At 46.8% G+C, this 14,193-nt stretch overlaps 1 protein-coding gene across 1 annotated transcript in view; it reads left to right on the forward strand.

Moving 5' to 3' along the window:
* The first annotated feature begins 1,479 nt into the window (after window positions 1-1,479).
* LOC122370659 (chloride channel protein 2-like) overlaps window positions 1,480-14,193 on the forward strand; it is an 88,599-nt gene continuing 75,885 nt past the window's right edge. Inside the window, exons 1-4 of the mRNA XM_043346449.1 lie at window positions 1,480-1,621; window positions 4,889-5,017; window positions 5,313-5,446; window positions 9,057-9,213. Of these exons, the coding sequence (XP_043202384.1) occupies window positions 1,480-1,621; window positions 4,889-5,017; window positions 5,313-5,446; window positions 9,057-9,213 (562 nt within the window). The remainder of the gene's footprint in view (window positions 1,622-4,888; window positions 5,018-5,312; window positions 5,447-9,056; window positions 9,214-14,193) is intronic.

Consider the following 14,193-nt stretch of genomic DNA (forward strand, 5'->3'; position numbering starts at 1 on the left):
ACGTTGTCGGACTTTCTTGAGGTCAGGGAGGGGGAACTCGTAGGAGCCACACGCTCAACTTTCGTTGTGTAGCCAAGGTGGGAAAAACCACGCCATTTGAAGGGGCACCGGTTGTTTTGCGACTCCTTCGTAAGAGGGAACGGTCATCGTAGAAGAGCCAGCGGCGCTTCTCGTGTGTCATGTGTTTTTTACAGCCTGGATCTCAACATGTGATATGGCATTTGTTATATGAGGCGTGTGCGTGACGTATGTTTAATATGGATAGTACAAATTGAATGTCTCTTGGCAACTAGGAAGCTGTGATTTTGAAATGAATGCAGAGGCAGTTGTCTTTCCAATCAATACAGTATGTTTTTCTTATACACACAAGCGTATCGTGGTTGCTGTTGGTGTGGCTGAGCGTCGATGGCATGGGCGGATCCAGGAAATTCAGAGGAAGGGCGAAGGTGGTTACATAAATGGCGTCTCTTACCTTTGTGTGGGTAAAGAAATCAGTGCGCTAGGTATCTCATGGGGATCTCACGAGGAATAGCATGACCCCGCGAGCCCATCCCTTGATCCGCCACCGCGGAACGAAGCATCAATGGGGTATATAGAGAGCATCAAAGGAGCATCAATGTGGTGTATAGAGAGCATCAAATCAGCATCAATGGGGTATATAGAGAGCATCAATGGGGTATGTAGAGAACATCAAAGGAGCATCAATGGGGTATATAGAGAGCATCGAAGGAGCATCAATGGGGTTTATAGCAAGCATCAAAGGAGCATCAATGGGGTATATAGATAGCATCAAAGGAGCATAGATCGGGTTTAGACGGAGCATCCGAACTATGCTAGGGGGCATAGAGGAGAATCAGGGGGAATACACTAGGCATTTCGTAAGAATAATGGAGGCATAACCAGATAATCATTTTGATTCCACTTAGCCATCCAACAGGCATATTAGGGTAATAATGTTGGGATATTGGGGGCATCTAAGGCCAAAAAGGTGCTACTTGAAGTATATTACGGGAATAATTGGGGTTTCGTTTTAGACCATTCTCCTAATATCACCCCCCCCCCCGGAATCATTTTAGTTTTCAGTGCAGAAATGCTCGCAGATCATTAGCATGCGCTGTGTTCCCGAAATTCACCCAACTCGCGAGCGAGTCTTCTGTCCCATTACAAGACCCAGCCATGCGTTCTGTTCCTCCTCGGGTTCAGAATGGCTCAGTGACAGGCCGACAACGCTGTGCACCCAGCCGCGTGTAATGTGAGCCTGCACGTGCTCGCGGACGGAGCGTGCTCGGAGGCAGCGCGGGCGGATCTCCAGCGCCGCTGAGCCGCCGGACTGAATATCACGCCTGGGCTCCGCTACCGAGCCAGAAACTGTGATCAATATCTGAGCCTGCAGTGGCGGCTCTGTGACGAGGCTGGCAGGACGCCGCGGGACAGTGTCCGACGTCCACCCGCCGACGTCTACCGATATTCCGAACACGGATGGATGTGTGGCCCGGATTCTTCAGTCGCGGCTCGCCGACGGGCGCCTCGGCTCCCGCCTCTCCGCGGCGTACTGCCGGCTCGCCGCCGGTCGTCGCGGCCGACGCACCGCGGTACGGCATCGACGCGGCGCCGGGAGGGGGCCAGTGTGTCAGGGTCAGGGTTGGCCCGGCCGCCGCCGCCACGGTAATGGCCGATAGACCGTGGGCGGCGACCGATCGAACGCCTCACACAGATCCGGTCAGCCCGCAGATGTAACCGGTGTTAGCCTGCAGACATAATTATGATTAGCGCAGTCGTAGTATGGTCATAGTCATAGGTCAGCCTGCAGACAGAAGTCTTATTACCCTGAGTGTATAACTTTAAATATCCCATGAAGAGACGATAATGATAATCAGGCAGGCACAACCATACTGCGCCCATAGACAGGGTTTGGTTGTTGGTCTGTGTCAGCCTGTACATAGACAGAATCACAATCAGTCGGCAGGTTTGACTGCAGGAGCTCTCAAAACGTCAGCCCACTAACGGCAGTCGGCCAGCAGACAAGACCCTAATTCGCCTGTAGACAGTACCACAGTCACTGGCAAGCCTGCAGACATTGATTTAGTCACTTGTAACCCCGCAAGAACCCTGCCTAGATGACCTCAGCCAGTTTGACTGAAATTTTGCAGACACAGCCGGAGTCAGCCATCAAATAACCACTATCAGTTTGTAAACAGGGCATCGGGAAGTTTTTGAAAAAGTTGAGCATGGCATGATCCACAAATACATTCACATTGCGGGAAGAGCTCGTTGAAAGTTACGGCAGATGGCATTATCGTGATAAGGCTGAGTAGATCCACTGAGTCAGTGAACTACAGCTTACAGCCGGCGATTACTAAGTTGGTCTCCAAGCGGGACTTTTTGATTGGTGACTTTGAAGTTCCCCGGAAACTAGCTCAGTTGTCTACGGCTACTATGCTGGATTAGTTGACATGCCAATTGATATTGCCAAGAGAGTTCTATAAGGTCTGGCTCTGTTCCGTTTCGACTCTATTCAAATGACGCAACTCATGGTTCTATTTTGGCAAATAGCCTTGCCAAAAATGGTCGCAGCGACTTGACTTTGGCACCATCGTGTTAGTCAATATCAGGCGCGTCGAATATAATGTGCTTCTTGTTTAAAACAGGTCAGGTTAGGATGTTGCTACTGGTCAAGTTCAGGTGACAGCCGCCGTACCAGATTACAAAAGTTGGAATGAGCGCAAATCGCATGTCATCCGATTTGGTATGGTCTTCTTTAAAGTGCCCATCCCACCTTAACCCTCGCCGGCACAGGCCATTTTACGTTCTTCGACGGCACAAGGGGGGGGGGGTTGGTACGACCCCCTCGTGTTTGGCCCCTGATCGAGCTAGAGCTTCGCGGAAAAAACGAGCGTGTTGCCCGTCACGAGAGAAAGCCGATGATACCCGATTTTAAGGTCCTAGGTCATCGGGTGACCTTCCAGGTCAGGCCAATGACCAGAAAACCGGGAAAATCGGGACCTGTTAGAAAGTCGTAAAGTGTGGCTGCTATGTGGTTTTCCGGGGTGCTGATCACGAATATCGTGTTAGTTTTGATCAGAGAGGATGTCTTTAAGCATTTAGACCAGGTCGGGTCAGGTCAGGTCAGGTCAACCGGTAGGGGCTGTGACGGGTATTCGTAATACGTGTCAACCGCCTCTGACAGCTTCGTAACATGTTACGAAGTCACCAAAACTACTTCGTAAATTTTCAAATGGTTGCTAAATTCGAATTCAGCTCCAAAAACTTTCTGAGGGTTGCACCCGACCTCCGCCCCTTCGGCCGACGGGGGTTAATATTTGTATCCAAACATTACTTATCGATTCCGTATGTATATTTTGGCGCGATTAGACGATGTAGATTCAACAAGAGAAAACAAGCGTCACCAGTTCGATTGATAAGGGTGGCCGCTTCCATATCAGTTCCTGTCAGGCGTAACCTCTGTCTAATGTTGGAATAGTTGTCATGTTTATACTCACGTCAATGTATCACGCTGTCGATTCGTGGGTGATCCTCGTTTCCAATTGATAGAACTCTGCTTCGGGGATCACAATCGGAGCCGACGTCAAATTGTTTTTATGTGTGTGTATACGCGTGTGTATTAAGTTTATCAACCGGTCTGTGTGCCTGTCTGTCTCTAGCTACAGTCCCTCTTTCTATTTCGTATTTCTTAGTTCTTCTTATTTGCCACCTTGTCAATGAAATTCGAAGAAGGCAAATAAAAATCGTACTCTAAAAGCTGGTTTGTTGAAACCAGATATAATAAGGCCTACAATGCTTATGACGTGGTAGGGTCAATGATTTGAAGAGCTGCTGCCACCAAGGAGTGTATCATGGAAATCCACGGGGCAACTCAAAACCGGGTATTCCAGCTGGGAATCCATCTCTCTTGAAAACAAACTCAGAGTTCTGACCGACGCCCGTACACATGTCCGGAGAGGTGCATGGCACCGACCGCCAAATAATGGCGAGTCAAGTGCTGAGGAAGAAGTGGCTGAGAAGTAGTCACAGGTCGCGCAGTGGTCGCCGCTGGGCGTGTTGTCGTGGGTTTGGGAGATTGATGATTTGCGCTATCAGTCTTATTTGCCGAATCACGGAGGTGGTCACCGATCGAGCTAAGACAACACTCGAAATACGAGACAAGGGCCACCTGCGGTCCTTTACATCTTTTGTCGTCCACTAGTGATTGGTGACACGACGTTTCCTAAATTATCTCATTGCGTAATACCTTATAACAACGGTATGCCAAGTGCCTACTGATTGATGTGTCATGCCTAAAAAAGGTCCGATTTTGTGTTACTAGTTGGTCAAAGTTCTGTGCTACGTGGTTCAGCAAAAGCGCGCATAAATTGGCACCGACAGTTTTTCTAATCATCGAACGGTTTCGATTATCAACCTCGATTCCACACTCGATCTTTTGTTTTTCTTATCCCGGCAGAGCGTACCTATTTTGCTTTGCATTTCATAGCCCGGTTACAGCGTGTGGATGTGATTTATGAATGGATTTAGTAATGGTTTGGGGATTGGATTTTCGCATGCGTTACGACAGCATCTATAGGACCCTAAACTATAAACACGTTGATGGAAGAAGGCGGGAGGAGGGGGTCGGAGTAACTTTCTGGCGGGCGCGCTCCAAATTTTATTTTCAATTTTTTCATTGTTTCAGTTTGAAGTTGGCTGGTCGCCTTCCTTGCTAATGACAACGCTGAACGCGTTACCTTTCCAAATGACCTTTTTCGTTTACTTAGGGCTTAGCCAGTACCTTACCTCCGCCCTTTGCAACTCATGCTTGTATGCCACTTGATTTCTTCTAGATGTACAATGTACATACTTTCCCTTACACGCCCTGTGCCCATGGTTGTTTCAGCTCGGATTTGGCTGTACCGGGACCTGACCACACACCCGGTGCTCCAGTACATCGCCTGGGTCACTCTACCCATCAGCCTGATTCTCTTCTCAGCCGGTTTCGTACACATCGTCTCCAAATCGGCAGTCGGTGAGAGCCAAAAGTCTGCAGATCTGAAATCAGTAGGTAAAGGATATAGATCGCTGGCAAAAGCCCCTTAACCTTGCCTACATTTGTAAGGTATTGTTGTACATTTGTTTGTAACTTTATCTACGTGTATCTACTTTTGTTTGGTTGTTTTGCGAGTTACCTGTTGTTTGACAATGATGTAGTCGGCTGTACCACAATAAAAAGTCCGTTTGATGGCCCACAGCTCTTCTCCGTAATTACTTACCCCTGGTAACATTTGATCTCCTGATGTTGGCTTCTGTGTTCTTTCCGGCAGGGTCCGGCATTCCGGAGATGAAGACCATTTTGCGCGGCGTTCCTCTAGATGAATATCTCACGTTTCGCACGCTGGTGGCCAAAGTAGTGGGCCTGACAGCCTGTCTGGGCTCCGGAATACCGCTAGGAAAGGAGGTCAGTTTAACAAAGAGAAGAGGGGGAGAGGGGAGGGAGGAGTGGGAGTGGGAGTGAGAGTGGGAGTGGGAGTGTGTGGGAGTGGGAGTGGGAAAAATTAGACACTTTGATAACCTACTTACCGTGCTGTAGTTTTAAGTTTTTGCTCATCAGCCTGCAGCCAAAACTCTCTGCGTCGACTGTTCGACCTTCACAGTTACACAATCTGATCTCTGGCAGCTTCCCCTTTTCTGCTGGCACTCGCCTGCGTCATCGCTCATGTCCCAAATCCTCCGGAGTCTTGTCTTTGGACACTGTGGCTCTGCGACACTCGGCGCCGATCCCTCCGAGATGCAGATTTATTGGCCGACGAAACGGCCGCTCTGTCGACGGGCATTCCGAGAAACGCGACAAAATATTCATGAAACCAGACCAAGCAGGACCCACGCCGTATCCCGAGGCCGCGTGCAAAGTTTGGCGGTCAGGGTGACGGCATATGCTGGCCGGAATGACGTCATGTAGCGGCCTGGCTGGTTATCTAATTCGGTTGGTATTTTCGCCGGACGGTGATAACTTCTTGCGTCCTCCTGACAACATGGGTCATCACAAAGACGAAGTAAAGTAAATGCGCAGCTATCCGTAAATGTACCTGAAGCTTTTCTAGTGCTCTAGGCAGAGATATTGAAAGCGAAACCCGGCTAGTTTCGGTTCCTCTGCTCATGTGACTGTGTCATCTGCTGTCTGTTAAAAAGTCCTATCAGCTAGCCTGTGGGTCTGGAAGATCACGATCGCCTGATGTGAGGCTCTATCGGTTGATATTGCTGGTCCGTGAAGAGGAACAGCCGTTCTTTTAGCGTTACCAGGCGGATCCACGTCCATTTTTTTGTGATGCTGAAAGCGTGACAAACTGGTGTCAAGGATCCTATTGAAAGCAAGAAAGGCCGGGCTTGGGAGAAGTGTAAATACAAAAAATAGTAGTGATTAGCCACTGTATTAGCTAGACATAACAACAAAAGTTTGGGCAAGTAATGATGTTTTTGTTTGTTGTAAATATGGATATTTGTTAGCGCTTACTGCTTCAATCATCATGCTTGGATAAGTGGAGAGCTCAACTAGCAAATTTACGGATGGCGACATTTAAAGTAACTAAAACTCTTAAAAAAATGACGGATTAGACAATTGTTGATTCACAGCTTGTCAGAATGTTACGGATGACGTTGTGTACTGTTCAATGCTCACTCTCGTTGAACATTGCAGTTCGCAAACAGAGCGCGCTAGAGGTGCGTTAGTGCGCCCACCAATCGATCCGAAACGCCTACACTGCTGCATCGGCTTCCCAGAACCTTAGAGTTCCATTAGCGTCGGGTCTTTTTGACATCCCGGATATCTTTTTCCTCGGCCGCCGGCGTTGCCCGGCTGTGCGCTCGGGGCCGAGATGTGAGCGGCGGCGTTCTCGCAGGATTGGCTAATCAATACGGCGGGCGCCAATTGGTCTAGTGCAATGCATTTCGGAGTTACCATGCGAGAATGTTCGCGTCGCTGACCTCTCTACGAGTGACCGAGTTGCGATGACTGACTTATTTTGCGTGGCTCTCTAGCGTTGACTCTCATCAGAGAAGCAAGATGAATTCAGCGGATGCAGACTGTTCAAGCCGACTTTGATGGACGGCCTTACAGACTGACCAGCTCAGGCCAATGCAAGCATTGATTTTGTTGAAACTGCAACGTCTGAGTTGGTTGATATCGTCGGCTGACCCGAGGCACTCAGCTTAGTCCTGGATACGACGCTTCACAAGTTTGAGCACTTATGAATAAAACTGACAGGTTATTGGGTCACTTATTTACTCAGAATTATAAAATTGATTATTGTCTGCATTTTCCATATCAGTCATCTGACCTCATCTCTAGGAGTGAGACAGTATTTATTTTCTTCGCTTGAGTCCTTAAATTTATACAGAAAATGTGGTTGTACGAAATCCATCTTGTCACGGTTATTGGCAGGTTGTTATGATTTTCTCCCCATAACAACCCAACCGGCGACAACAATCACTGTATGTTTTTGTGAGCAGGCTATCATTGAGCTGTCATTGAGAGCGAACATCCCAAACCCTAAAAAAAGACTTTGTTCGGGGAATGTATGTACTCTGAACCATAGCGCCGGACCGTCGAAACGCCGGACCGGGATGAAAAATGGCTCTTATCGAAAAGAGCATCCCGCGCTCATTTTGCTGATCGCTAGCTGTTGCTTCATGTCCGCCCTGAGAAAGCTTTATGAGGTTTGTATTTTATCCTGGTCTGCAATTTCCTGTACAGCATCAGATATCTTTCTCCAGAAGTCAAATAATGGATCGGTGAAGTCTTATTTAGTGACGCTTTCTTAAAATCAATATTTTGCTCTCTTTTTTAGCAGTTTGAGCGTCGGATATTGTAATGGTTAACTCGCGCACCGACGGGGGTCTGCGCCAACTTAGAACCGACGGGAGGGGGGGGGGGGCCTGAGATCTCGAGAACGAAGCAAGATAGCGACAAGCGGTAAACGGCATGGGGTACGCACTGACAAGGTGTACAATTTTTACAAAGATCATTTTCAGGTCAGGTCAAAGATGACGTCACGGATCAAAAAAGTCAAAATGGCGGCGCTAGATATGGAGGGAGTTTTTCTCGAATAACTTTCGAATTGGTCCAGCTAGGAACAAAACTAAGGACACCATCTTGATACTCTCGTCAATTCGCATCGAACCATATATATGTTGACCTCGAAGGGTCAAGGTCAAAGGTTGACCTCAGGTCACGTGACCTCGAAATCATGTATACCTATCATTCGATGCGCCTTGACGAGCTGAACACAATGAGACCATCCGCGCGGCTGTATCTTGTTCCTGTAAGGAGTTATTGGCAAAACATCTTTGGTGACCTTTGATGACGTCACATGACCTTACAGCTGCCCAACAGCAAAACAGGCCTCAAGGTAGTGAAGGTTGATCGTATATGAAGTCATGTATGGTATATGGGACCATTCCGACGCGTATTAGTGGAAAAAACGGAGTTTATTTTCCCCATTGACTTATAATGGGGAGTTCGAGAAATTGATCTGACCTTAGGTCATCGATATCAAAATTCCAAGATATTTAAATTGTAGCTACCAATCGCTTAACAACATCCTCCGAGTTTCAAAGGATTCCGTCATCTACTGTAGCCCTGACACGGTGACAAAGTAGCAAAAAAGTGAATTGAGGTTGGGTCATTCAAAGTGACCTGGTGACCTGACCAGGTCACTTTGTTAAGTTGTTAAGTTAAGAGGCTCAATCTTGCACACCATACCTATGTAAAATTGATGACAGAATAGTCGTACCAAATTTCGCGGCGCTACGCGCCGCGGGTTTTCCGCTATTCGTGAAAAACCTCAGGGGGGGGGGGGCGGATATCCGCCCCCCGTCGGTGCGCGGGTTAAGGCGCTTATGTGAGCGTCATTGAGAAGCGATTGGTTATTCGTGTATAGCCAATGCTCCTAAAATATAGGCACCTCTTATATCAACAACGCATGCATATGCACTGCAGTTCCATACCTCACCAGTAACCCTTTTCGAGCCACCAGTTGACCTCGTTTTACCTATTTCTCGTTGCCCACCAGGGTCCGTTCGTCCACATCGCCAGCATCGTGGCCACCCTGCTCACCCGCATGGTAACCTCCTTCAAAGGAATCTACGAGAACGAGAGCAGGAACAGCGAGATGTTGGCGGCGGCCTGTGCCGTCGGCGTGGCCTGCAGCTTCGCGGCTCCAATCGGAGGTCAGTGCGCTCTTGTCTGTTTTTTTTTTAATCAATGTTTATTGCTAAAACACAGATTAGGACATATGTAGACATTTGACACACAGACACGTAGACGCTTATTGAGATGGTCCATAGGGCTATGGCTATTACATACCACCTCTCGCCAGCGATATAAAGTAATGGGTGAAAAATCGGTTCGATTGATTGTGGTTGATTAAGATTGAACGTGTGACGTTTCTGTCCCGTAGAGGATGTTTTCCTCACTCCTTTGGTGGTATTTGAAGCTCAGTAGGAACGTCAGATGCGTGAACACGACTGTGCTTTATGTGAACTTTTTATATCGCTGAGTGTGAAGAGGGTCGATTATACCTCTGTGTTTATTGGGCGATCGGGAATTGGACTGGCGACATTATCTGACAAAAAGCGAGATTGGGATCAGGGATGCCAAATGAATGTTCGGGGGTATCGTGAGCAACGGTGCCGCTCAATCGCTCACACTGGCTCTGGCATTCACTCGTCAGGGACTAACAGACGTAAGGAACTGCCAATCCTCCATTCTCGATCCGGAGTAAAGCAAGGATCAAAAGCCGAATTTACAGTCATTCAGGCAGCTATTCGGCGTCCAAATCGGAATCCAATACCGGATCGGATACGAGGCGTACGAAAGCAGTCGTGCGATTTGCCAGACGTAGCCTCGGCATGCTCTCCATGACCAAATTCGCTATAGAGTGGCCTGGAACACCATGGAAGTAAGTTGTGACTGGATATCGCTTCTCAGACAAGGTCAGTTAGGTGAATGGCTGAGAAATAAGACAGATCTGGCATGGGAATTAATGTGACTCGATGGAATGAACCTATAACAGAATTCTACTCTTGAGAATGAATCTAAAAAGCTTATAAAAAATCTAGTTGTATTTGTGTCGCATCTCCATGATTTGAAATTCAGCATGTGGCAGTAAGGCACATGCAATACTCAAGGCTAAGTTTTGTACATGCGACCGCTCTTCAAGCACCATTCACTTCGATCCTCTCCTCTTTTGCAGCAAGATGCAGTGAACGATGTTCGTTATTAGAAACTGGCATGTGACTAGGCAGCATTTGAGGGTATCAAATTACACATCGTACTTTAAACTTCCAGGCGGGGGGGGGGGCATTTCCCCCCTTTAGTTTTTTTCCATATATCTCCAGAACCGCTGCGTCGATCGTCACCAAACTTTCAGTACCCTCCCGAGAATAGCTTTTGCACATCGTGACCATTTTTTCCCAGACGTTGGCCGCTTATGACGTCGGAGTGACGTCATTTCTGCCATTTTCGACCCAAAAAAGGTTTCGCGGGAAGAGCTGTCAGGCCTACAGCTTTAGAGATGCAGAAAAATGTTTAAATATTTAAGGTGTAGAATTACCAGGGCTACAAAACTGTGATGTCGGATTTTTTGAAAGTTTTGGATTTTGACCCAAAAAAAAAAAAAAATTGAATATAATAGCCGAACAATCCAAAAAGTTTTTTGAATTAAAAAACGGAATGATATGTAATAGTCCCTATCGCCTTCTATCCACATACCGAATTTAAGATGATCGATACCTCGTTTTTGGCCAAGTTTTAGTGAAAAAACTGTTCAAAATTGATGACGTCAAATTTTCAAACTCAATTTTGAGCAATTCTAGATCTCGTAGAGCAAAACAAAGACCACCATTAGACTCTCCGTGACAAGCTGCATCGAATCAGTACCCATTGTATGCAAAACTATCAATTTTGAAATTTGACTTTTTTACCTGACCTTGACCTGACCTCCACCAGAAAGTGACCTAAACCGTACCTGATGGTCTTATAACCAACACCATTGAGTTGGAAATGAAAATTTGGCCATAAAACATGCATCGCACAACCTTAGTAAAGTTGGGTTCATGTGATGACCCTTGGTGACCTGGCCTGTGACCTGACGTGGTATTGTCAGTGACCTCTAATAGCAACATATGTACTAGGCAACTGACGCCCTATCGCTGATTTTCGACAAAATGCGTTTTTCTCGGTGTTATAGCACATTCCCTAGAAGACCCGTGAACGGTGAAACATGTTATCTTTGACCTGACCTGTGACGTCATCGGTGACCCTGAGGTCAATGAAATTTGGTTTTCTTCGACAACTTTGACAGGGCTATCGAACGCCGTTTAAATTTTATGGAACCGTCCAGTAGTTTCGGAGATACGGGGGGCAAAAATATGCCTCCCCCCACCGCGCGGGAGGTGGCCGGGAGGCCGACCGCCTGCTGGGTTAACCCTCGCACGACCAGGCCATTTCTCATAACACGAACGACCAGGGGGGGGGGGGGTTGTTACGACCCCCCCTGGCGTTTCGAAACGGAAGGTCGTAGAGCTTAGCGGAAAAAACCAACGGATTGCTCTCAACGAGATCTCGCGATTGGTGGTATATTTTTTGGTCCTAGGTCAACATTTGACCTACTTTTGACCGGTCAAAGGTCAAATTTTCGGAAAAATAGACTTTTTTCAACTTTCGGTGGCGATTGCGGCAAAACGGTGGGAAATATCGACTTGAAACCTTCACTATCGTGTTCCTTGATCAATTTTCTATCGTTTGGTATGTATTTCGTTTCCCTAGCTCTAAAAATGGCGCGTTGGGAGCGCCGGAAGTCGGCAAGGTCACAGTCGGCGGCAGAAATTCGAAAAATCAAAATTTAAATTTTTGAAATCTGATTGTATTTTTGGATTTGGTAGGTCCATTTGCTCCCTATAGAAGCTAATATTGCTGCATATTCCCATTGAGGTGACAAGAATTAGCAAAATAGTGGTTCGGGCGCTTTTCAAAAATAGTACCGGACGCTGTTCCTCTTGTGACGTCATAGCTCCGTGACCTGACCTGACCCGGTCAAATTTCTTATACCATATGATAGCCAATACTTGCCCCAACATGCATGGGAAGTTTCATCACGATCCATCAACCGATGTCCGTACCACCGGCAGGAAACCTCGGGCGTTGGCACTCAGTTTGTGAAAATCCGGCCGGAGGCTGTACCTCTTATGACGTCATAACTCCGTGACCTGACATGACCCGATCAAATTTTTTTCGGCAAAAGATGCGCAAAGGTTGCCCCAGAGGGTATGGAAAATTTCAGCCCGCTACGACAAGCCGTTTAGCGTGCACTTCGAAAAAACCTCAGGGGGGGGGGGTTGATACAACCCCCCCCCCCCTAGGCGTTCTAGGGTTAAGCCTTGATCGTTCCCTTTATGTTGACTGTGGTTTACTTGGGAGCCTTGCCATGCTTGTTTGTGGCCCTCACATATACCTAGTGGCCCGGAGGTGCTCGGGACGGTCGGAAAAAAGCTGCGGACGACGGGAATCGTCGGCTTTGGCATAGGTCCGAGTCCTCCGACGGGAGGGTACAGGAATAGAACAGAACCGAACCGCGGACGAGAATGGATTCTCCACCGTGAGTGTGCATAATTTCAGTATACCAAAACTCACCATTTTAACCCTATTAGTGGCAGGGGGGGTTGTTTTTATCCACCCCTCAGGTTTTTCGGGAATATCTCCGAAACAGCTGAAGCTACGATGCTGAAATTTTCTGACTTTTCCTAAAACTAAATTGGGCACATTCCCTGAAAATTTCAAGTTCATAACTTTACCAGGGGCGGCTCCAGAGCACTGGGAATTGGGGGGTCTTATTCGTGAAGCGAGTCATTAGGGCGAAGATCACGATGCTGCACCAGTTTTACGAACAGTGAATGAAAGGTATCATGTGATAACACATACAAAGTTATTGTGCATCCTCTTTTGACACGTTTTTGCTATAATAGGCGGATCCAGGCGTCCAAAAAGAGGGTTATTTTTTACCTCCCAACATAGGTGCCCTGACACCGCCTATGCATGACCAATACAATTTTAGTCGTTCTTTCATAAGAAAATTGTAACATAACAAGACCATTGCCACCCTTTTTAGAAACAGTACCAACAAAAACCTTATTTACTATACTTTTTGTGTACCCCCAATCTCAATGATCTGTATCCGCCTATGATTTTTGAAAATGCATATTTTTAGGATCCATGTGAATTCCTGGTTCATTCTCTATCGATCGGCAAAAGTTGCGTTAAGATTGGTTCAGAAACCTGGCCGTGATAAACAGTCTAAAATGTATCTGCAATTTGCCCGTTTTTACCTCCCTCTACCCCCCTATTGACATTTTTTAATTTTTTTTTTAGAAATGTAGATCTCGTTGAGCGAAATCGAATGCCGTTTGAATTTTGAAAATCGGCCCGTTAGATCTCGAGATATCAAGGGGGGGGGGGTCGTAAACAGCCCCCCCCCCCTGCCACTAATAGGGGTAGCCAGGAGCCTGCCACTAATAGGGTTAACGTAATGGGAGAATGGCGTTGATGACAACCTTTTTACACAACTCTGTTCTATATTTTAAACCTTTTCCTTGGAAACATGTCATTCCATTTTATGAGGGGAACATTATTTGTGCGTGCTTTATTCATATTTCTATAAAATGCTTTCATTATCATTATATATTACTGAACGGCTCTAGGAAAAAATTGAAACCGAGGTCTTTAATGTAGATTTTGGGTCACGCAGTGCATCGTAAGTCAAATGCGGTTTCTTTACAGTCATGTTGAGTGCTTATAGCTATCCGCAACTATGTAATTTTATAGCGTAATGTCACAGCGATGCAAATAAAAGACATATAGACAATTTTGATAATGCAAGACCTCCATATGTCAAACCTTTATCATTCTAGCCCTAACAAACCACAAAGTGAGTTGCAAAAGGCCAACCGAATCTGTTTCTGTGCTGTTTCTGGGTCCTGTGTGTATCTCCGAGATATGGGTACCTTGTTATAAAAGGTCATAATTATCTGAAAAATCCACTCTTCCAAGACATTTATGTAAACTAGCCTGATAGAGAGCTTGCTAATGATCCGCCGAATTGAATGATATGTGCGTGTGTCATGTCATATGTTCCGTGTCATTCGCATTGGTGG

This window comes from Amphibalanus amphitrite, unplaced genomic scaffold (genome assembly GCF_019059575.1).
Source record: "Amphibalanus amphitrite isolate SeventyFive unplaced genomic scaffold, NRLGWU_Aamphi_draft 001156F_arrow, whole genome shotgun sequence".
NCBI classification, from domain to species: domain Eukaryota; kingdom Metazoa; phylum Arthropoda; class Thecostraca; order Balanomorpha; family Balanidae; genus Amphibalanus; species Amphibalanus amphitrite.